General features: G+C 36.7%; 1 protein-coding gene and 1 pseudogene across 4 annotated transcripts in view; one reads left to right on the top strand and one right to left on the bottom strand.

Moving 5' to 3' along the window:
• Positions 1 to 25,847, bottom strand: part of KIAA1328 — a gene marked incomplete at its 5' end in the record, with an annotated part of 379,366 nt that overhangs the window by 135,778 nt on the left and 217,741 nt on the right. For 2 of the 3 annotated variants that reach the window (XM_082668275.1, XM_082668276.1), the window contains one exon: positions 15,213 to 15,886. In XM_082668275.1, coding sequence (XP_082524401.1) covers positions 15,213 to 15,886 — 674 coding nt within the window. Of the gene's footprint in view, positions 1 to 8,840; positions 8,949 to 15,212; positions 15,887 to 25,847 lie in introns of all 3 variants that reach the window. The other variant, XM_082668274.1, reaches the window with a different exon arrangement.
• Positions 9,225 to 25,847, top strand: part of LOC309831243 (large ribosomal subunit protein uL4-like) — a 42,859-nt pseudogene continuing 26,236 nt past the window's right edge. Inside the window, exon 1 of the transcript in view lies at positions 9,225 to 9,275. The product of the transcript in view is annotated as a large ribosomal subunit protein uL4-like (transcript). The remainder of the gene's footprint in view (positions 9,276 to 25,847) is intronic.

Below are 25,847 nucleotides of genomic sequence, written 5' to 3'. Positions count from 1 at the left end.
GCCACTTACTCCAGGGAGATAGAGCTTGGAATCTGAGTTCAGTTAAATTAACTGCCCACTAGCACACAGAAAATTAACATTGTTCAGAGAAATACAGGCATACCTTGAAGACACTGTAGTTTTGGTTCCAGACCACCACAATGAAGTGAATATTGCAACAAAAGGAGTCACACAAATTGTTTGGTTTCCCAGTGCATATAAAAGTTATGTTTACACTATATTGTAGTCTATTAAATGTGCATAAGCATTATGTCTAAAAAAAAAACCCACCTTAATTAAAAAATACTTTATTGCTAAAAGATGCTAACCATCATCTGAGCTTTCAGCAAGTCATAATCTTTTTGCAAAGTAAAATCAAAGATCACTGATCACTATAACAAATATAATAATAATGATAGTAACAACAATAATAATATTAGAAATATTGTAAGGATTAGGAAAAGGTAGCACAGAGATACAAAGTGAGCAAATGCTTTTGGAAAAATGGTGCCGATAGACTTGCTCGACACAAGGTTGCCACAAGCCTTCAATTTGTAAAAACCACAATTATTTGTGAAGCATGATAAAGTGAAGCATAATAAAATGAGATATACCTATATAACTGAATTCTAGAGTTACTCACAATGACCAGGAAACAATCCAAAATTACTAAACATACCAAGAAACAGAAGAACGTGACCAACACTCAATAGAAAAGTCAATTAGTGGAAACAAACCCCAAGATGAACCAGGTGTTAGAATTAGCAGACAAGGATTTTAAAGGAAAAAACACACCTGTAATGAATAAAATAGAAAATTTTAACAGAGAAATAGAAATTATAACAAAGATCCAAATGGAAATTCTAAAACCAAAAAAACCAACATCTGAAATTAAAAAAAATCATTGTATGGGCTTAATGGCAGATTAGAAATAACAGAAGAGAGTTGATGAATCTGAGGATAGATCAATAGAAATTATTCAATACGAAGAATAAAGAAAAATAGATTTTAAAAAATTAGCAAAGAGCCAGGGACCTCTGGGACAATAAACTAAAGCTCTAATATACATGTAAACAGAGTTCCAAAAGGAGAGGATAAAGAGAATAGGGAAAAAATATATTTGAAAAAACACTGGCCAAAAATTCTTTATATTTCATGAAAACAGCATTCTCAAACATTGATTTTGGGGTGTAAACTGATTTAACTTTTTATGAAAAGCAATTTGGCAATGTGAATCAAGAATCTTAAAAGGGGGGAGAGGGGGAAGATGGCGGAAGAGTAAGACGCGGAGATTACCTTCCTCCCCACAGATACATCAGAAAAACATCTACACGTGGAACAACTCCTACAGAACACGTACTGAATGCTGGCAGAAGACCTCAGACCTCCCAAAAGGCAAGAAAGTCCCCACGTACCTGGGTAGGGCAAAAGAAAAAAGAATAAACAGAGACAAAAGGATAGGGACGGGACCTGCACCAGTGGGAGGGAGCTGTGAAGGAGGAAAGGTTTCCACACACTAGGAAGCCCTTTCGCGGGCGGAGACTGCGGGTGGCGGAGGGGGAAGCTTCGAAGGCACAGAGGAGAGCACAGCAACAGGGGTGAGGAGGGCAAAGCAGAGAGATTCCCGCACAGAGGATCGGTGCTGACCGGCACTCACCAGCCCGAGAAGCTTGTCGGCTCACCCGCTGGGGAGGGCGGGGCTGGGAGCTGAGGCTCAGGCTTCCATCCGCACGCAGGCAGAGGACTGGCGGCGTGAACACAGCCTGAAGGGGTTAGTGCACCACCGCTAGCTGGGAGGGAGTCCAGGGAAAAGTCTGGACCTGCTGAAGAGGCAAGAGACCTTTTCTTCTCCCTTTGTTTCCTGGTGCGCGAGGCAAGGGGATTAAGAGTGCTGCTTAAAGGAGCTCCAGAGACGGGCGCAAGGCGCGGCTAACAGCGCGGACCCCAGAGACAGGCATGAGATGCTAAGGCTGCTGCTGCCACCACCAAGAAGCCTGTGTGTGAGCACAGGTCACTATCCACAACTCCCTTCCGGGGAGCCTGTGCAGCCCGCCACTGCCAGGTTCCCGGGATCCAGGGACAAATTCCCCGAGAGAACGCATGGCGCGCCTCAGGCTGGTGCAACGTCACGCAGGCCTCTGCCCCCGCAGGCTCACCCCGCATCCGTACCCCTCCCTCCCCGCGGCCTGAGTGAGCCAGAGTCCCCCAAGCAGCTGCACCTTTAACCCCGTCCTGTCTGAGCGAAGAACAGACGGCCTCCGGCGACCTACATGCAGAGGCGGGGCCAAATCCAAAGCTGAGCCCTGGGAGCTATGCCAACAAAAAAGAGAAAGGGAAATCTCACCCAGCAGCCTCAGGAGCAGCGGATTAAATCTCCACAATCAACTTGATGTACCCTGCATCTGTGGAATACCTGAATAGACAATGAATCATGCCAAATTGAGGAGGTGGACTCTGAGAGCAAGATTTATTATTTTTTCCCCTTTTTGTGAGTGTATGCTTCTGTGTGAGATTTTGTCTGTATAGCTTTGCTTTCACCATTTGTCCTAGGGTTCTATCCGTCTGTTTTGGTTTGTTTGTTTTTACTTTTAAAAAATTTTTTTCTTAATAATTATTTTTTATTTTAATAACTTTATTTTATCTGACTTTTATTTTCTTTTATCCTCTTTCTTTCTTTCTCCTTTTCTCCCTTTTATTCTGAGCAGTGTGGATGAAAGGCTCTTGGTGCTGCAGCTAGGAGTCAGTGCTCTGCCTCTGAGGTGGGAGAGCCAACTTCAGGACACTGGTCCACAAGACACCTCCCAGCTCCACATAATATCAAACGGCAAAAATCTCCCAGAGATTTCCATCTCAACACCAACACCCAGCTTCACTCAATGACCAGCAAACTACAGTGCTGGACACCACATGCCAAACAACTAGCAAGACAGGAACACAACCCCACCCATTAGCAGAGAGGCTGCCTAAAATCATAATAACTTCACAGACACCCCAAAACGCACTACCAGACATGGACCTGCCCACCAGAAAGACAAGATCCAGCCTCATCCACCAAAACATAGGCACTAGTCCCCTCACCAGGAAGCCTACTGAACCCACTGAACCAACCTTAGCCACTGGGGAAGACACCAAAAACAATGGGAACTATGAACCTGAAGCCGGCAAAAAGGAGACCCCAAACACAGTAAGATAAGCAAAATGAGAAGACAGAAAAACACACAGCAGATGAAGGAACAAGATAAAAACCCACCAGACCTAACAAATGAAGAGGAAATAGGCAGTCTACCTGAAAAAGAATTCAGAATAATGATAGTAAAGATGATCCAAAATCTTGGAAATAGAATAGAGAAAATGCAAGAAACATTTAACATGGACCTAGAAGAACTAAAGGTGAAACAAGCAACGACGAACAACACAATAAATGAAATTAGAAGGGATCAATAGCAGAATAACTGAGGCAGAAGAACGGATAAGTGACCTGGAAGATAAAATAGGGGAAATAACTACTGCAGAGCAGAATAAAGAAAAAAGAATGAAAAGAACTGAGGACAGTCTCAGAGACCTCTGGGACAACATTAAACACACCAACATTCAAATTATAGGGGTTCCACATGAAGAAGAGAAATAGAAAGGGACTGAGAAAATATTTGGAGAGATTATAGAAAGAGATTATAGAAAACTTCCCTAATATGGAAAAGAAAATAGTTAATCAAGTCCAGGAAGCACAGAGAGTCCCATACAGGATAAATCCAAGGACAAACACGCCAAGACACATATTAAGCAAACGGTACAAAGAAAACATATTAAAAGCAGCAAGGGAAAAACAACAAATAACACACAAGGGAATCCCTATAAGGTTAACAGCTGATCTTTCAGCAGAAACTCTGCAAGTCAGAAGGGACTGGCAGGACATATTTAAAGTGATGAAGGAGAAAAACCTACAACCAAGATTACTCTACCCAGCAAGTATCTCATTCAGATTTGATGGAGAAATTAAAACCTTTACAGACAAGCAAAAGCTGAGAGAGTTCAGCACCACCAAACCAGCTTTACAACAAATGCTAAAGGATCTTCTCTAGGCAAGAAACACAAGAGAAGGAAAAGACCTACAATAACAAACCCAAAACAATTAAGAAAATGGGAATAGGAACATACATATCGATAATTACCTTAAATGTAAATGGATTAAATGCTCTCACCAAAAGACACAGACTGGCTGAATGGATACAAAAACAAGACCCATATATATGCTGTCTACAAGAGACCCACTTCAAACCTAGAGACACATACAGACTGAAAGTGAGGGGATGGAAAAAGATATTCCATGCAAATGGAAACCAAAAGAAAGCTGGAGTAGCAATTCTCATATCAGACAAAATAGACTTTAAAATAAAGACTATTAGAAGAGACAAAGAAGGACACTACATAATGATCAAGGCATCAATCCAAGAAGAAGATATAACAATTGTAAATATTTATGCAACCAACATAGGAGCACCTCAATACATAAGGCAAATACTAACAGCCATAAAAGGGGAAATCGACAGTAACACATTCATAGTAGGGGACTTTAACACCCCACTTTCACCAATGGACAAATCATCCAAAATGAAAATAAATAAGGAAACACAAGCATTAAATGATACATTAAACAAGATGGACTTAATTGATATTTATAGGACACTCCATCCAAAAACAACAGAATACACATTTTTCTCAAGTACTCATGGAACACTCTCAAGGATACATCGTATCTTGGGTCACAAATCAAGCCTTGGGAAATTTAAGAAAACTGAAACTGTATCAAGTATCTTCTCAGACCACAATGCTATGAGACTAGATATCAATTACAGGAAAAGATCTGTAAAAAATACAAACACATGGAGGCTAAACAATACACTACTTAACAATGAGACGAGCACTGAAGAAATCAAAGAGGAAATCAAAAGATACCTAGAAACAAATGACAATGGAGACACAATGACCCAAAACCTATGGGATGCAGCAAAAGCAGTTCTAAGAGGGAAGTTTATAGCAATACAATCCTACCTTAAGAAACAGGAAACACCTAGAATAAACAACCTAACCTTGCACCTAAAGCAATTAAGAGAAAGAAGAACAAAAAAACTACAAAGTTAGCAGAAGGAAAGAAATCATAAAGATCAGATCAGAAATAAATGACAAAGCAATGAAGGAAATGATAGCAAAGATCAATAAAACTAAAAGCTGGTTCTTTGAGAAGATAAACAAAACTGATAAACCATTAGCCAGACTCATCAAGAAAAAAAGGGAGAAGAGTCAAATCAATAGAATTAGAAATGAAAAAGGAGAAGTAACAACTGACCCTGCAGAAATACCAAAGATCATGAGAGATTACTACAAGCAACTCTATGCCAATAAAATGGACAACCTGGAAGAAATGGACAAATTCTTAGAAATGCACAATCTGCCAAGACTGAATCAGGAAGAAATAGAAAATATGAACAGACCAATCACAAGCACTGAAATTGAAACTGTGATTAAAAATCTTCCAACAAACAAAAGCCCAGGACCAGATGGCTTCAAGGCGAATTCTATGAAACACTTATAGAAGAGCTAAGACCTGTCCTTCTCAGACTCTTCCAAAACATAGCAGAGGGAGGAACACTCCCAAACTCATTCTACGAGGCCACCATCACCCGGACACCAAAACCAGACAAGGATGTCACAAAGAAAGAAAACTACAGGGCAAAATCACTGATGAACATAGATGCAAAAATACTCAACAAAATACTAGCAAACAGAATCCAACAGCACATTAAGAGGATCATACACCATGATCAAGTGGGGTTTATTCCAGGAATACAAAGATTCTTCAAAATACGCAAATCAATCAATGTGATACACCATATTAACAAATTGAAGGAGACAAACCATATGGTCATCTCAATAGATGCAGAGAAAGCTTTTGACAAAGTTCAACACCCATGTATGATAAAAACCCTCCAGAAAGTAGGCATAGAGGGAACTTTACTCAACATAATAAAGGCCATATATGACAAACCCACAGCCAACATCCTCCTCAATGGTGAAAAACTGAAAGCATTTCCACTAAGAACAGGAACAAGACAAGGTTGCCCACTCTCACCACTCTTATTCAACATAGTTTTGGAAGTTTTAGCCACAGCAATCAGAGAAGAAAAGGAAATAAAAGGAATCCAAATCGGAAAAGAAGAAGTAAAGCTGTCACTGTTTGTAGATGACATGATCCTATACATAGAGAATCCTAAAGATGCTACCAGAAAACTACTAGAGCTAATCAATGAATTTGGTTAAGTGGCAGGATACAAAATCAATGCACAGAAATCTCTGGCATTCCTATATACTAATGATGAAAAATCTGAAAGTGAAATCAAGAAAACACTCCCATTTACCACTGCAACAAAAAGAATAAAATATCTAGGAATAAACCTACGTAAGGAGACAAAAGACTTGTATGCAAAAAATTATAAGACACTGATGAAAGAAATTAAAGATGATACAAATAGATGAAGAGATATACCATGTTCTTGGATGGAAGAATCCACAGTGTGAAAATGACTCTACTACCCAAAGCAATCTACAGATTCAATCCAATCCCTATCAAACTACCACTGGCATTTTTCACAGAACTAGAACAAAACATTTCATAATTTGTATGGAAACACAGAAGACCCCAAATAGCCAAAGCAAGCTTGAGAACGAAAAACAGAGCTGGAGGAATCAGGCTCCTTGACTTCTGACTATACTACAAAGCTACAGTAATCAAGACAGTATGGTATTGGCACAAAAACAGAAATATAGATCAATGGAACAGGATAGAAAGCCCAGAGATAAAGCCACGCACATATGGTCACCTTATCTTTGATAAAGGCGGCAGGAATGTACAGTGGAGAAAGGACAGCCTCTTCAATAAGTGGTGCTGGGAAAACTGGACAGGTACATGTAAAAGTATGAGATTAGAACACTCCCTAACACCTCACACAAAAATAAGCTCAAAATGGATTAAAGCCCTAAATGTAAGGCCAGAAACTATCAAACTCTTAGAGGAAAACATAGGCAGAACACTCTATGACATAAATCACAGCAAGATCCTTTTTGACCCATCTCCTAGAGAAATGGAAATAAAAACAAAAATAAACAAATGGAACCTAGTGAAACTTCAAAGCTTTTGCACAGCAAAGGAAACCATAAACAAGACAAAAAGACAACCCTCAGAATGGGAGAAAGTATTTGCAAATGAAGCAACTGACAAGGAATTAATCTCCAAAATTTACAAGCAGCTCATGCAGCTCAATAACAAAAAAACAAACAACCCAATCCAAAAATGGGCAGAAGACCTAAACAGACATTTCTCCAAAGAAGATACACAGATTGCCAACAAATACATGAAAGAATACTCAACATCATTAATCATTAAAGAAATGCAAATGAAAAGTACAATGAGATATCATCTCACACCGGTCAGAATGGTCATCATTAAAAAATCCATAGACAATAAATGCTGGAGAGGGTGTGGAGAAAAGGGAACACTCGTGTGCTGCTGTGGAAATGTGAATTGGTACAGCCACTATGGAGAACTGTATGGAGGTTCCTTAAAAAACTACAAATAGAACTACCATATGACCCAGCAATCCCATCACTGGGCATATACCCTGAGAAAACCATAATTCAAAAAGAGTCATGTACGAAAATGTTCATTGCAGCTCTATTTACAATAGCCAGGAGATGGAAGCATCCTATGTGTCCATTATTGGATGAATGGATAAAGATGATGTGGCACATATATACAATGGAATATTACTCAGCCATAAAAAGAAACGAAAATGAGTTTATTGTGGTGAGGTCAATGGACTTAGTGTCTGTCATACAGAATGAAGTAAGTCAGAAAGATAAAGACAAATACCGTATGCTAACACATATATGTGGAATCTAAGAAAAAAAAATGTCATGAAGAACCTAAGGGAAAGATGGGAATAAAGACACAGATGTACTATAGAATGGACTTGAGGATATGGGGAGGGGGAAGGGTAAGCTGTGACAAAGTGAGACAGTGGCATGGACATATATACGCTACCAAACTTAAAACAGATAGCTAGTGGGAAGCAGCCGCATGGCACAGGGAGATCAGCTCGGTGGTTTTTGACCACCTAGAGGGGTGGGATAGGGAGGGTGGGAGGGAGGGAGATGCAAGAGGGAAGAGATATGGCAACATATGTATATGTATAACTGATTCACTTTTTTATAAAGCAGAAACTAACACACCATTGTAAAGCAATTATACTCCAATAAAGATGTAAAAAAAAAAAAAAGAATCTTAAAAGGATTTATACGTACTTTAAGCTAGTAGTTCTGCATACATTAAAAATGTATGTACAGAAATGTTCCTCAAAGCATAATTTATTGTATAATAGTAAAACCTTATATTATCCAATAACAGGCTTATTGATAAATATTGAGTAATATTCATCACATGATAGATATTGGTTAAATGAATTAATATCATGTTTTCATAAAAAAGGACATCAGAAACTGGGATACACAAAAAAAAGCAAAAAATAAAATTCTGTATAAGCATAATCCCTATTATGATATAGAAATTATTATTATGAAAGAGAGAGGGGAAAAGGCCTCATAGGATTGTCTCTGAATGGTAGGATTATGAATGATTTTTATTTTCTTCTTTACACTTTTCTATATTTTTCAAAAATTTATAATGTGAATATATTTATTCATATGATCAGAAAACTGGATTCACCAATATGAAGCTATAAATATATACCAACCATATCCTTAATATCTGTGTGCTACATATTTTGCCTTCACCGACCACCCAAGTTTACCTTGGTCCAGAGCCACTCTCATTCATATCCAGCCTCAGCTCTCGGGGTGTAGTAATGTCTTTATTAGCAACCAGTTCTCTTGACTTAAATACAGCTTGAGTTCTTAACCTGTAAAAATAGATTTAGACATAGAAATAGAACAAACAATACTAAAATTTGTATGGAACCATAAAAGACCCTGAATAGCTAAATCTTGAGAAAGAAGACCAAAGTTGGAAGCATTACATTCTCTGATTTCCAACTATATTACAAAGCTATAGTCAAAACAGTACTGGCATACAATTCAACACTAAAACACCAAATAAACAGGTTAAAAAAATGGGCAGAGGATCTGAATAGACATTTGTTCAAAGAAGACATACAGATGGCCAACAGGGACATGAAAAGATGCTTAACATCACTTATCATCAGGGAAATGAAAATCAAAACCATAATGAGATATCACCTCACACCTGTCAGAATGGCCATTATCAAGAAGACAGCAAATAACAAGTGTTGACAAGGATGTGAAGAAAAGGGAATCCTCGTGCACTGTTGGTAGGAATGTAAATTGGTGTAGCCGCTATGGAAAACAGTACGGAGATTCCTCAATAAATTAAAGATAGAACTATTATATGATGTAGCAATTCCACTCCTGGGTATTTATCTGAAGAAAACAAAAACGCTAATGATTCAACAGAAAAGATACATGTGTCCCTGTGTTCACTGCAGCATTATTTACAATAGCCAAGATACGGAAGCAACCTTAGTGTCCGTCAACAGATGAATGGATAAAGAAGATGTGGTATATGTATATAATGGAGTATTACACAGCCATACAAAAGGATAAAATCTTGCCATGTGCAACAACATGGATGGACTTGGAGGGTATTATGCTAAGTGAAATAAGTCAGACAGAGAAAGATAAATACTGTATGATTTCACTTATATGTGGACTCTAAAAAACAAATGAACAAACATAATGAAACAGAAACAGAGTCATAAATATAGAGAACAAATAGGTGGTTGCCAGAGGGGAGAGGGGTCAGGGTAGGTGAGAAATAGGTGAGGGAGATTAAGAGGTACAGTACAAATTTCCAGTTGCAAAATAAATGAGACATGGCTATGAAATGCACAGTATGGGGAATATAGTCAATAATTATGTAATATCTTTCTGTGGTGACACATGACAACTAGACTTATTGTGGTGATCATTTTGAAATGTATAGATATATCAAGTCACTATCTTATATACCAGGAACTAACATAGTATTGTAGGTCAATTATACTTCAAAAACAAACAAAGAAACAAACTCATAGGAAAAAAAGGTGAGGTTTGTGCTACCAGAGATGATAGGTAGGGAGAAGGGGAATTAGATAAAAGTAGATAAAAGGTACAAACTTCCAATTATAAGCTAAACAAGTACTAGGGATGTAATATACAACATAATAAATATAATTAACACTGCTGTATGTTATATATGAAAGTTGTTAAGAGAGTAAACCCTAATGGTTCTTATCACAAGGAAAAAACATTTTTTTCTATTTAATTTTGTATCTATATAAGATGATAGATATTCACTAAACTTATCTTGGTAGTCATTTCATGATGTATGGAAGTGAAATTATCATGCTCTACACCCTAAACTTATACAGTGCTGTATGCCAATTATAGTTTAATAAAACTAGAAGAGGGGCTTCCCTGCTGGCGCAGTGGTTAAGAATCCACCTGCCAATGCAAGGGACATGGGTTCAATCCCTGGGCCGGGAAGATCCCACATGCCACGGAGCAAGTAAGCCCGTGTACCAGAACTACTGAGCCTGCGCTCTAGAGCCCACGAGCCACATCTACTGAGCCCATGTGCCACAACTACTGAAGCCCGCACGCCTAGAGCCTGTGCTCCGCAACAAGAGAAGCCACCGCAATGAGAAGCCTGCGTACCACAACAAAGAGTAGCCCCAGCTCACCGCAACTAGAGAAAGCCCGTGCACAGCAACAAAGACCCAATGCAGCCAAAGATAAATAAATAAATAAATAAATATATTAAAAAAAAAACTGGAAGTAAAAAGAGTAAATCAGAAATAAATAGAAGTGAGAAAAATACTAAATCAAAATACAAAATCAAATGAGTAGACACACCCACACATACAAACTGACATATAAACAGTCACAAAGACCAATAAAACAGAATAGAAAACCCGGAAATAAACCCTTGCATATGTGGTCAACTAATCTTTGATCAGGGCACCAAGAATACACAATTGGGAAAGGATAGTCTCTTCAATAAATGGTTTTGGGAACAATGGACAGCCCCGTGCAAAAGAATGAAATTAGACCAGTATCTTACGTGTTACACGTCACATAAGAATTAACTCAAAATGGGTTAAAGACTAGAATGTAAGACCTAAAACCATGAAACTCCTAGAAGAAAACATAGGTGGTAAGCTCACTGACATAGTCTTGGTGATGATCTTTTGGAGCTGACACAAAATATAAAGGCAACAAAACCCAAAAATAAATAAGTGGGACTACATCAAACTATAAAGCCTCTGCACAGCAAAGGAAACCACCAACAAAATGAAAAGGAGACCTACCAAATGGGAGAAAATATTTGCAAATCATATATCTGATAAAGGGGTAATATCCAAAATATATAAAGAACTTATATAATTCAATAGCAAAAACCCAAACAATCCAATTAAAAAATGAGCAGAGGATGTGAATAGACATTTTCTCAAAGAAGGCATACAGATGGCTAACAGATACATGAAAAGATGCTCAATATCACTAATCATCAGGGAAATGCAAATCAATACTACAATGAGATGTCACCTCATACCTGTTAGAATGGCTATTATCAAAAAGACAAGAAACAACAATTGTTGGTCAGGATATGGAGAAATGGGAATCCCTATATATTCTTGGTGAGAATGTAAAGTGGTACAGTCATTATGGAAAACAGTACGGAAAATCCTCAAAATTTAAAAATAGAACTACCATATGATCTAGCAATTGGGTATTTATCTTAAGGAAATGAAATTTGTATCTTAAAGAGATGTCTGCATTTCCACGTTCATTGCTGCATTAATCACAATAGCCAAGATATGGAAACAACCTAAGTGTCTATTGACAGAAGAATGGATAAAGAAAATGTGAGATACACACACACACACACACACACACACACACACACACACACAAACATACAAACAGTGGAATATTATTCAGCCAGAAAAAAGAAGGAAATCCTGCCATTTGCAACAGTATGCATGAACCTAGAGGACATTACATTCAGTGAACATATCAACATACCAAAATATGTGAGACTAACAGTGCTGAGAGGGATATTTATGGCCCTAAATGCTTCCAGTAAAAAAGAAGAAAAGTATCAAATCAATAATCTAAGTTCCCACCTTAAGACAGAAAAAAAGAACAAGATAAATCCAAAGCAAGCAGAAATAAGGAAATACTAAGAAATGAATCAATTAAATAAATGAGACCCGTATTATCTTGATACCAAAACCAAAGCCAGTATAAAAAAAGAAAACTACAGACCAATATCCCTCATACATATTGATGTAAATATCCTTAATAAAATATTAGTAAATAGAAATTTGTAGTATATAAAAAGTATTATACACTATGACCAAGGAGATTTATTCCAGGGATACAATGCTAGGTCAATATTAAAAAGAACTGTCAATGCAACCCACCATATTGGCAATCTAAAAGAGAAAAATCAAACAATCACATCAATTAACACATAAAAGGTATCTGACAAAATTCAACAGTCATTATGGAAACTTTATATCATCTACAATAAAAAAAATCAAACTTCATCAAAATTGAAAACTTTTGCTTTGTGAAAGATCCTTTTTGAGACTGAAAAGACAGGCTACAGACCAGGAGAAAATACTTGCAATCCACCTATCTGACAAAGGACTTATATCCTTTGAATATATAAGGAACTCTCAAAACTCAACAGGAAAACAATTCAAACAATCCGGTTGGAATATGGCAAGAGATATTAAAGGGACAATTTACCCAAAAGGATGGAAGGAGGGCAAACTAGCAAATGAAAAGATATTCAATATCACTAGCCATTAGGAAAATGCAAACTAAGACGACAATGAAATATCACTACACACAGATTAGAACATGTCAAATAAAAACCTGTGACACTATCAAATGCCGGAAAGGAGGTGGAGAAATGATCTTTCATACTGGTAGAAAAGTATTTTAAACTTAATGTGGTATAAGTTAAGTATGATCTTATCATAAGATTTAGCAATCTTACTCCTAGTTTTCATTTGTAGAAACAAAAACCTTAGGCCACACTAAAACTTGTATTAGAATATATAGCAGCTCTATTTGTAGCAGAAAAAAACTGAAAACAACCAATTGTCCTTTAACAGATAAATGGTTAAACATACCATGGTATATCCATATCGTGGAATAGTACTCAGAAATCAAAAGGTACAATATATGCGACAACCTAGATGGATGTCAAGAACATTATGCTGAATGAGAAAAGCCAATATCAAAATTTCACATACTGTATAATTCCATTTATATAACATTTTCAAAATAACAAAATTATAGACATAGACAACAGATTAGGAGTCTCCAGGGGTTAGGGATGGGGGCACAGAGAGTGACTCTAACAGAAGAGTACAAAGGAAATCTTGGTGGTGCTGAAATAGTCCTGTAGTTTGATTGTGGTGGTGGTTACACAAATCCACACGTGATAAAATGGCATAGAAATACACATACACACTGTACCAATGTTAATTTACTAGTTTTGATAATATATTACAGTTGTATAAAATGTAGTCATTGGGAGAAGCTGGTTTTTGCAACTTCTATCAATCTAATTGTTTCAAAATAAAAAGTTTTTAAAAATCTCTATACATATGCATAAACGTTTACAATTTATATACACAAAACTTGTTCAAAATCTGTGTTTCATAGCTCTTTCATCTAAGCTGGGGTGATCAAGAGAACAATAAAGACTTTATTATCATTATGCAGCACTATTTGAACATACAATCCTGTTCAAATGAACATGATGCCTAGTCTAAAATTACCCTTTCTCCCCTGCTAGACTGTGACCTCTTTAAAGACCGCACTTGAAATTTTTTTTACCTATCCCAAGTACCTAGAACCATTCCTCACATAACATAGGCATTCGATAAATGTTTGTTGAATGAAGTTCTCAGGAGAGACTACACATGAACTGGAGTATTAGAGACTGGGGTCATAAAATTGAAGCAACATTTCAGCCTTTGGTTACAATCTTGTTACAAGAGACTTCATTTTCACTTCCTTTAAAAGCCTCCAGGTTTCAACAATGAAGAATAAAACTGATCATGAAGAGAAAGAGGAAGACCACTTTTGCTTCCTAGAAGAGTCAGTATTACACTGAAGGAAAAATGTCAAGATGGAACTTTCAAAGAAATTAAAATTTAAAAAATATTAGGCAAGATCTGAAAATGAAAGAAAATTAACTCCAAGAAGTAAAAGAAAATAACACTAGTATTAAGTGTGTCTGTATAGGATCTATGTGTCTAAGAATGCGTACAAAGGGGAAATGGTATGTTTGACCAAGGAGGAAATGGCAGGGAAAGACGCGCACACACACACACACACACACACACACACACACACACACACAAAAATTCCCTATGAAAACTTGAAACTTACTTTTTAAAAAAGACATAAATGTCATATTTTCTTGTGTTTAAAATACAATTGTGTCTGATTTATTACTATTTTTAAACTAAGATAACAAACTTTATGACTCTGCATGTAAAACTATGCTGAACACTACATGATATAAAACAGGACTTTAGCTTTTGAAACATTGTTCTCAGGGAAAAATTGTTAGAGGAAGAACAGTTTAAATGTGGGTATGTGTATAAGAAACTGGTTATTGAACAGGCTATGCTTCATGACCAGAAAAGACTGAATTTAGAAGGTTCCCATCATTCGTTGCATGGAATGATGACAGCTAGCCACACTTCGGTCTGATTTCACATCCTGAAACCTCATGCTTTTACTTAATGGTAATATTCTCTACAATGACATCAAACAGCAAAGGATTTTGTGTAACGGTAATATTTAAAAATACTGTCTTTCGAATCCAGCAAAAATTATACTGGACTACTGAGAAGTAGATATTCTAAGCTAACATTTTGGAAGACAAGGTAATCTTTCAAGTCTTCCCCAAAAGACAGTGCAATTTACTTGCAAGTCATAGCTGCTGTGCATCTTGAGCAAACCAAAGTCCCGAGGAACTTCTGTTCCTACACATCTGTTATAGTAACACAGCTGTCATTTTATACTGTGTTCTCCAAGCTATAGATACTGCTGAAAGAACAGGTAGGACTCACCAGTTACAGTCCAGTCGAGACTGATGAAGCTGCTGCTGCTTTAGGAGTAGTTTTGTCTCCTGCTGGGCCAGTAGATGCTGAAGGCGTTCCTTTTCAATTTCCAGCTCCATTTTCTGAAGCATGAGTTGCTGCCTTCTATCTTCTGAGAGCTGCTTTTTGACATCAGTTTCACTAGGCTGCAGTGCCCCTTGGCCACGCATCAGAGATGCCCAGGAAAGCCCACAATACCTGCATGATTCCAGATGTGTCCTGGAATATTCAGGGACCATGTTTGTCGGATGGCTCTCACGAACATGATCCGCATTTTCAGAAAGTCTATGACCACAACACTGACTAGGTGGAGTAGCCTTACGGTGTTGGCATTCCTTCATGTTCAGGTCCTCTGGTGGAACTTTCTCTGTAGGTACTGCATCTACTAGTTTTTTCCCTGGGGATCCATAATTACATGTTCTGGTCTCTGATGGCACCTTGTCCACATCCTCTTTGGGATAATGAAGGGCTGCTTGTTTCAAAGAATTATTCCTAAATTCCGCAAGGGATTCTGAAGCTGAGTCCTGATTTGCAGACTTAGGCCTTTGCTTGGTTTGAGTGTGGGTTTGTGGTTTGGCTACACTCAAGTAGGAACCATCCAGTTCCACAGATGAAGACCAGAGAGTGCTTTTCCTATCGGATACCTAAAAGGAATCGCAAGATCACTTGTCAAATAAGAGCACAACAGGAGTTCTTTTGACTTTTCAGAATTCAGTGATATATGTTTACCAAGACAAAGCTGTGTTTTTGTCTTCTTAATTAATAAATGATAGTAGTCACATAGCTAAACAGACATGTGCCATAAAGCTAATCTCATTTTCAAACAATCTACATTTCAGTAAATCCACAAGGATGAGAAAAAGAAAGTGTTGCCGCTCGCTGCTTAAGCAAGATTTCAGGAATTGCAAATAATGAGGGGTATATAGCATCAACTTTGAGAAGAAGAAAAACATTGAATGTTAATGCCTTAAAATGTTTAATTTTGAATACTAAGCCAAGAAATCCATTCAGCCACCTTAAGTATCTTTCGATTGGCCATTACATAGCATGAGGTTTGATGTAGAACATTTCACCTTATACTGAACAGGATGTTAGTTACTGCTAGAAATTTGATGAGTTCTTATAAATATCTTTACAGCACACAGACAAGACCAAGCACTTTCCACAAAATATGATTCTAATCAAAAGCAGTTATTTAAATACAAAACATATTTAATTTCAGCTGTAAACGTAAGTGATTTTTCAATTAAGCTGTTCAAGTGATTATAGTCTGATAGAACTCAGGCAGAAAGGAAGAGTTGCAAACTACCTTTGACAGGCCAGTAGAGTGAGCTTTCCCAGCATTTTAGCCTCAACCCTGTTTCATCAAGGAGAGCAAAACTTAGTTTGTATTAATGACTCTCAAACTTTAGGATGTATCAGAATCACCTGGAGGGCTTGTTCAATGTGAATTGCTTGGCTTATTCCCCAGAGTTTCCAATTCAGTAACTCTAGAGTGGAGTCAGAGAATCTGCATTTTTAACAAGTTCCAATCTGGAACCACACTTTGAGAACCACTGGTCTGTACCATGGGCCATTGGACTGCTCCTTTGTCCCTCTTTTAAGGACCACTTTGATTACATCGGGCCTACCCATGTAATCCTGGCTAATTTCCTCATCTCAAGATCCTTAACTTAATCACGTCTGTAAAGCCTCTTGTCATACAAAGTCGCTTGTGCCATATAAAATGACATTTACAGGTTCCAGGAATTAGGACATGGACATGTTTGGGAGGCTATTATTCAGTTTGCCCCAACTTCTTTTAAAGTAAGAACTAATTCATAAACAGTTGAGATGGTTATGTATTCCAGAGACATGTACTCTAGAATGAATGAATAATTGAGATCCCTAGCAGAGGGGGGAAAAAAATCCCACCAATTTACTTTGCAATAGTTGAAAATGATGAACTGATTGGTAAAAAGTGTCACCTAACATATATATAGCAATACAATTTTTCCTCTCCTATGATAAAAGGGGGCTATTACAATGACTCTTTTAAGATTTTGAGTTTCTAAAGCAATGCTAAAGGAGTTCTGTTTAAATTAGAATGAGCCACATCTGGGGAGATGACTTGGGCCTCTTCAAAGAAGCCATGTAATTTTATATGCTGAGCAGATGACACTGAGCAGATGACAAGCTACACAAAAGGAACTAGTCCTAGGGCAAAATTTATGATAAACTACCTCATTAAAAAAATTAACCTTATTTTACACCTAAAGGAAAACTCTAGTCCACATTCATCTCCCCTATTCTGAACTTCTGTAGCACTTACTGTCAACAGAAATATTTAACATTTATCACCTGCTATTTTGTATGATAAACCATCTTTTTATAGATTATACTTTTAAAATGAGAAATAAATTTTTTAAAAGTCCAGAAACTTAAATCAACTATTTTATATCATCATACAGTTTCTAATCCATGTATCATTAATGTAACAGTAGATAGCATGTATATATTATTTTATATTCTCATTTTTGTTCCTTAACATTATTTACATATGTGCATTTTTAGGTATTTATATAGCTTACACTTACTTTAATGGTGTTGAGTGTTACATTATTCACAAATGTCAGGTATTTGGAATATTTCTAAAATATTTTGTAGTTAGCTTTTATGTTTTTGAGAGGCACTACAACTTAATGATTTCCATGCATGTTTTGCTCAGAGAATACTGCTTTGCCAATTATCTGCTGGGTGACTGTGCAACTTGGTAGACCGAGTTCTAAGATGGTCCTCAAGATTCCCATCCTTTTGGTGTCCCCACCCTGTATTATCTCCTCCCCTTAAGTGAGGGTAGAACTTGTGAATATGATCAGATCAATCCTGTGGTTATGTTACCTTATATGGCAAAAAGGACTTTGCAGATGTAACTGAGGCTCCAGCTGACTTTGAATTAATAAAAAGGGAGATTATCTCATGCGGGCCAGACCTAGTCAGGTAAGCCCTTTAACAGAGGGTCTGGTGCCCTCCCCAAGATCAGAGATTCTCCTGCTGGCCTTGAAGAAATAAGCTACTGTGTGGTGGGAGGGCTTTTTTTTTTTTTTTAAGATTTTATTGAAGTAGAGTTGATTTACATGTTGTGTTAATTTCTGCTGTACAGCAAAGCGACTCAGTTACACATATATATTGGGTTGACCAAAAAGTTCATTCAGTTAGTGAATACATTGTTCAATAAAATTCTTGGTGAAAATGAGTCTTTTATTTTTACTTAAAACCGAACGAACTTTTTGGCCAAACCAATATATTCTTTTTCATATTTATCATGGTTTGTCACAGGATATTGAATATAGTTGCCTGTGCTATACAGTAGGACCTTGTTGTTTATCCATCCTATACATAATATTTTGCATCTGCTAACCCCAGACCCAGATATAGAGAACAGTCTTGTGGTTGCCAAGGGGCGTGGGGGTGGGGGGAAGGAATGGGAGTTTGGGATTAGCAGAGGCAAACTATTATACATAGGGTGGGATGGCTTATGGAGGGGCTCATGTGGCAATGACCTCTGGAGCAGAAGGCAGTTTCCAGACAACAGTGAGCAAGAAAATGAGGCACTTACCATACATATGCAAGGAAATAAATCCTGCCAACAACCCACTGAATGTAGCCCAGCTGGCATCTTGATTGCAGCCTTCTAAGACCCTGAGCATAGGACCCAACTAAGCTGTGCCAGACTCTTGAACCACAGACACTGTGAGATAGTAAATGTGTGTTGTTTTAAGCTGCTAAGTTTGTAGTAATTTGTTACACAGCAATAAAAACTAATATAACATATTATCCAACTTGCCTGAGCCTCAGGTTCCTCAACAGAAAACCAGGGATTAAAAATAGCAGCTACATCAAAACTGAACGCGGTGGTGAGACAGATGAGCAGTTATCAAGGGTGCTAATTTATAAGGGTACTAATTTACAAAAAGGAAACACAAACCTTATATTTATCCAACTTCTTTCAAGGAGAACATTGTGGTGTATGTGTGCGGGGGGAGTGGGGTGGGGTGAGATCACCAAGGGGCACATTCAGTTACAACAGATTATCTCTGAACTGTCTTCAAGGAAAATGAGTTCAGTTATCTATCTTCATTTTGCTACAGTGAGGTTTGTAGTTGGGCCAGAGTTGAATTGCTTGAGATAATAGAGAGGTTCTTCATCTTTCTCCTTCATATAAAGGATGTCAGTCTTAACACTAACATCTTGCACTGCCTCTTAAGGTTGTTGTGATGATTAGATGAGATAATTCATATAAAGTGCTTTGAATGGGGCTTAATTTGCCTTTGCGACACACGGAAGTCACTGTGGGCTTAAATGAAACTGATGTATTTTTCTTTCTGGGGCTGCTCCATGCTTTCTATATGATATTTACAAATATAACTTCTCTTAACTAAGGCTTAAACTAACAACAAATCCCAAACTGCTGTCTCTGGTATATGGGTTTGACATGAATTTTTCAGATATATAACACTAACTTAGAAAACATTAGATATATTTTTAAATGGAGGCATAACTTATACATAATAAAATGCACATATCTTAAGTATACAGCTTGATGAATTTTTATACTTGCATTTACCCAAGTAATCATCACCCACATCAAGTTATAGAACAATTCCATTACCCCAGAAAGTTCCTTTGTGTTCTTTCTAGTCAATATCACATCCTCACACTCCCAGGAGTAACCATTGTTCTGATTCTTATGATCATAGATTAGTTTTGCCTATGTTGAACTTCATATAAATGGAATCATACAGTATGCTACCCTTTTGTACCTGATTTCTTAAGCTCAACATAATTTTTGAGTATCTTCTGTGTTGTTGTGCATATCAATAGTTCATTCTTTTTTACTGCTGCATAGTACTTCATTGTATGAATAAAGCAAAATTTGTTTCTCCTTTTATTGGATTAGGTTGTTTCCAGTTTAGGACTATTATATATGAAGTTGCTATGAATATTCTCATACAAGCCTTTTTTTTAGACATACACATTTGTTTCTCTTGGGCACAGGGTAGGCATATTTGACTTTATTAGAAACGCCAGTAAGCTTTCCAAAGTGGTTATTCTGTTTCACACCCCCATCCGCAAATTAAGAGAGTCCCAGTTGCTTCACATTCACAGCAACACTCCCTAGTGTGTTTCATTTTTAGACAATCTGGTGCCTGTATAGTTAAATAACACTGTGGTTTTATTTTCCATTTCCCTGATATGTAATGATATTAATGAACATATGCTTGATGGTCATTTGGATATCTTCTTTTATGAAGTTCTTGTTGAAACTAATATATTTAAATAATTCAAAATAATTTTTAAAGGAGTGAAGATGAGAAATGAAAAATGAAGGTCAGGGAAGACAATGTCATGCAAATTGTTTCTGATGAGATAACTTGGCTCTAAATGGTCACCTTCATTGACCACTGAATGCAGAACATGCTCCCAGAACACCCTGTCACTTTGGCTGCTCTCAACTCAGAGTTTACCATATACTGTGCTAAATGTTTTACATATTCAACCTATTATTCTTAACAACAATTCTGTAAGGTAGTTATTATAATTAGCATTTTACAGATGAGAAAATGAAGTTCAAGGAATCAACACAACTTTCCCAAGGTCACATCAATATAGTATGTGAGACATGGGGCTATGCCTCACTCCAAATCCATAATCTTCCATTGCTTCCTGCTGTAGATCTTTTTAAAAAAATTCTTTAATATGAAATACATGAAACATAGAAAAGTACACAAAACAGTTATGAGCAAGGCAATGCCCAATGTAACTACCATCCAAGATACAGAAGACGACCCTTGTCTTCTGTACTCAGAAGACCCTGATGGCCCTGAGCAATCACCACTCTCTACCTCTCTTGCCAAAGGGAATGACTACCTTGACTTTAATGGGAATCACTTCTTTGCTTTAACACTTCTCTGCTTAAATATCCATACTAGAGTTCAGTTTTACCTGCTTATTTTTAAAGTATAAATGAAATCATATGATATACATTCTTTTGTGTTTAACTTCTTTCACCCAAAGTTATATTTGTGAAGTTCATACATAGTGCTGCATGTGGCTGTATTTTCATAGCTTTATAGCAGGGGTCAGCAAATTTATTCTGTAAAGGGTCTGACAATAAACATTTTAAACTTTGCAGTCCATACAGACTTTGTCGTAACTACTCAGTTATGCTTTTGTAGTGTGAAAGCAAGAGATAATACATAAATGAATAACTATTCTAGGAAAACCTTATTTGTAGACACACTGAAATTTAAATTTCATATACTTTTCCTATTTCATGAAATATTCTTTTTTTCCCAACCATCTAAAAAGCTAAAACCATTCTTAGCTCATGAGTTGTACAAAACGATACAGTTAGCTAGATTTAGCATCCCACAGTTTGCCAAGTGAACTTGATAATTACGTTGCGTGCTCTTCCATTTAAAGGAGTCTATGAATATCCTAAGATATGGTCAAAACTCAATAAGCAAACTGAACAATATGACTTGGGATGTGCTATCTATTTACATGTTTTCTGTGTGATGAAAATGAGTTGGACTGAGTGCTTAATTAGAAATAAACATAAAGCATGTAGAAGAATATACCTGGGCAAGTCACACACATTGTATAAATTAAAAAAAAAAAGTTTAGACAGAAAATGATCTATGGAAAACAACAGATAAAAATGTTAAGTTCAAAATGGTAGCATATTAGGATTTGTCTTATATAAAAGGTACCATAACCTTGGCTACATCTTTAGACTCTAGATGTGGCAGAAATGAAGCCATAAAATCTTTGACAGGGTATGCTGTGGGATTTACTGTACAAAAGAAAGATGAGGAGAAAATGCAGGCAATACTTGGCTTATGACAGAGTAGAAGCATAATAGCTCTTAATTTGGGTAGACACAGGCCAATGACTAGATAAAAAAACACCAATGAGAAAAGTATAAGGTTTAAAAAAAAGTGTGAGAGACTTATCTTGGACACAAAGAAGAATTTTCTGATACTGAAAGTTAGTAAATTTCTGAGTTGGAAGGTTTTCAGAATCTTTAAGATACTCTTTTAAAATATGACAGATATTTTTAAAAGACTTCATAGAAAATAAAGGATGTCTATTTTATAAACATTTATGATATGATCTTGTATGCATGCATGGAAGCACACACAGGTGTGTAGGCACATATATGAACATACACATTCCTATGGTAATCTAGGGCTTTCTGGTGTTCTCACATAATAAAAAATAACTGCAGTATTGCTTCGTGAAACACCATCAACAAGTAAACAGTGATGTTTTATAAATTTCTGCAAATCATTTTTGCAGGCCTGGCCAATCTCTGCTATGAGCCGTAAGGAGAGAGCCAAACTAAACTGCAGTAATTATTTCCTGCAACAGGTTGTTATTTATATAATTAGGAAGAGATTACTTACAATGCATTTATGAGTTGTTAACTACAGGATTAGTCAATAGCACCAACAGATCTTATTGGTATTCATTTCTCTAATGGTAAATAATAATTTACGATCCTGGCAAGCACCTTATTAAACAATCCTCATATTCCCACGGACAGCCTTATAAGAATAAAAATCTCAATTTTGTAACTTCAGAATTTCCCCCTATCCTCTTTATTTTATGATGAAGTCAGAAATTCAAGAGCTAGATAAATATTTCTAAACCTAAACTACTGTGTGTGGGGCAGGTCATTGTATTACCCAGAACGTTTGGAGTTAATATAAAATAAGGCACAGAATGACAAGTTGCATTTTTAGTCAGGCTTACATGAACCAGTTGTCAAGCTGACAGAAGCTACGTAATGCAACAGCTGCACTGTATGGTTTGCCAAAGTCTCATCCCAAATAAATGTTCATTCTCCCCAGTGCAATTAACTCTCCTATACTGGCAGATTTTGCTAGATCATCAAGGTAGATTACCTTCTAGTGTTATGAACTAAATACTTACAGGTGTTATATCATCAGTTATAACTTACAAACTTTGGCATTTAGCAAGACATCCAGGCAAATGAATCATCTAATTTATGAATTATTTATAAGAAATTCACAGCATGCTCCTGGCAACATCCATGGCCTTTTCCAGGTCATATGACACCAATTAGAGCTGAATTTTAAATTATTCAATAACCTGAACTCTCTTGTCATTTAACATATAGATATCAACGCAGCAAACAAGTTAAATCTAATGGGCCCTCGAGGTTTAAGCTTCTCCACTGCACAATCGCTAAAGCTGTAGGCCATCAACGGAAGTAACAGAATGCAGCAGTCAAACACATTTGCAAGGCTCTAATAACTTTTTCTATTTCCCAGGGACTGTGGCACAATCTAGGATTATTGAATCTAAAAGGCACTGAAGCCAATAATTATGAGATTTAAAAAGTATAGGCACACAAGATTGTACAAAAGACAGAATATTAGCAACAGATACCAAATGCGGTACCAACTCTTAAGATACATACACTATGGGTCTGCCAAAATTTTTAACAGTAATTACCAGACTCAGAAAAGGCTAAACCTCATATTCTTTAATCATTACTACATTTCCTGAAAGCTGGAATGTGTTGATTTGCTATAAAAATGAATACAGAGCACAGAATAATTGACAGTATACTTAAGGTCAAAATACCTTGATTAGAATTCCAGTACAGCTACTTGGGAATTCTATTATTTTGCGCAAGTCATTTTACATCTCTTAGAGGCGATTTAGATTGTTAGTAAAATGGTTGGGTTTGATAAGCTCTATAGTTTATGTTATCCTTAAGTGCTGAAAACCCTCGGATTGGGTTGTTGTACCCCAAGGAAATGAGAGAAAAGAAAAGGATAGATGAGAAATTATACCAATCAGTAAATGTTCACCTATCAACTAACAGACATACTAAAAAATTACTGAATGCCCCTTGGTTCTATTTCCCCTAGCAAATTCTGTGTTTTAACATTACTGCCTTATATGACTCACATGCTCAAGAACTTAAATCAGCATCTTAATTTATCTATCTGGTCACTAAATCTGAGAGAGACACAAATGAAGATTGAGTAAGACAAAAATACAATTGCGAGGAGAGTCCTAAATATTTGATGGGATTTAAATATTTTGATGGGATGGGACAATCATTCACCATAGAAATACATAACAGTAGTACTGATTCAAATCACTTCCACGTATATGATCATAATTGCTAAAAGAAAAAAAAAAGGAGCTTTATACACGGTTTTCTAAATCTACAAGAGGAAACAGATACCCAAGGCTAGCTTTAATTATTTAATGAAGATCAGAAAGAAGCTAAAATAATTTTTATAGAGAAAACGAGACAAAGCCAAATTAGAAGTGGTGAGGACAATCTTCACAGGTACAAAATAAAAACAAGACATATTGAATAATAAAGCCAAGGGCACTTGGATTCAGTTAGGGATGCAGCACAAGAAAACGATCCAAAAGAGCTAACACCAGTTTTCCCCTGCCACTCCCTTGGCGTTACGTTTGGACAGAGTATCCTGGGGCTCACTGTCCTCTCATATATCCCTCTAGTAACAGCCAGGCTCAAGGATGGAAACAAAAACTGCATGTAGGCAAGATGTTTCAATGCAGTTTTTCTTCTTAAAGGAAGCAAACAAGATTAGTTTGTGTCAAATGAAGGAAAGTTTTAACAAAGTATTCTTAATACACCTTCTAGAAAACATAAAGTTAACACTATTTGAATGTGACCAACTGTCCCTGAAGGGGAAATCAGAATGCATTTATGTTGTTGGTTGAGGGGAAAAAGTATTTGTGTTATATTTTTGAGACTAGAAAATAAAAATAAACTCTCTTGAAAAAGAGCATTTACAAAATACCAAGAAATATAACCTATAGTCTACTTGCAGGAAATAGGAGGAAGGTAAAACCAGGCTCTTTATTATATCAAGATGTCCCAAAGTGAATCACAGCCCTTTTACTAAAGATTAGTGTCTTCCATATTCATTTCTCCCCCATATAAATGGCTGCAGACCGGAAATGTTGAAGAAACCTAATGAGAAGCATTTCTGAATGAACAAAAAACTACCAAACCAAAGAGGTGGTCACCCTTAAAGGGCAAGCTCTCCCTGGGAGCTCAAGATTTTTTAGAATTCTTAGTCCTTTAATTATATAGTACCAAATCCCGACTTTTAAAAATTTAGAACATTTTTTACTAGCTATTTTAGTTTACTGTAAAAAACCAAGAGAAAAGATTTCATTTAGAAACTGATAAAAGATAAAATGAGTGATGCAATTTCCTAGTACTCAAATGCCCTAACTCCTTTTTCTATGCTTTGAAAGTCTACTCTTGTTTTAAGGCTGGCTTAGTACCACTGCCTCCCACTGTAGTTCCCTCACTTCCCAAGCACAGATAAGCTGTGCCTTCCCCAGGAGGCACCCAAGGACAACTCTGTTCAGCCCTTTATTGTCATATTTATTTCATCCTGCTCTATCGCAGTTAGCTGTTTTCACATCTTTAACTTTCTTTGTGATGTGTAAGAATGTACATTTCTCCTTGTGGAAATTGTGAAACCTTTGAGGGCAGTGACCTCAAAAGATACCATCACTTTCATTCATTGC

Source organism: Grampus griseus (assembly GCF_964374135.1).
Source record: "Grampus griseus genome assembly, chromosome: 12".
In the NCBI taxonomy this organism is placed as follows: domain Eukaryota; kingdom Metazoa; phylum Chordata; class Mammalia; order Artiodactyla; family Delphinidae; genus Grampus; species Grampus griseus.
Note: the sequence above shows the minus strand (reverse complement) of the source record. Positions and strands in the feature narration are given on the sequence as shown.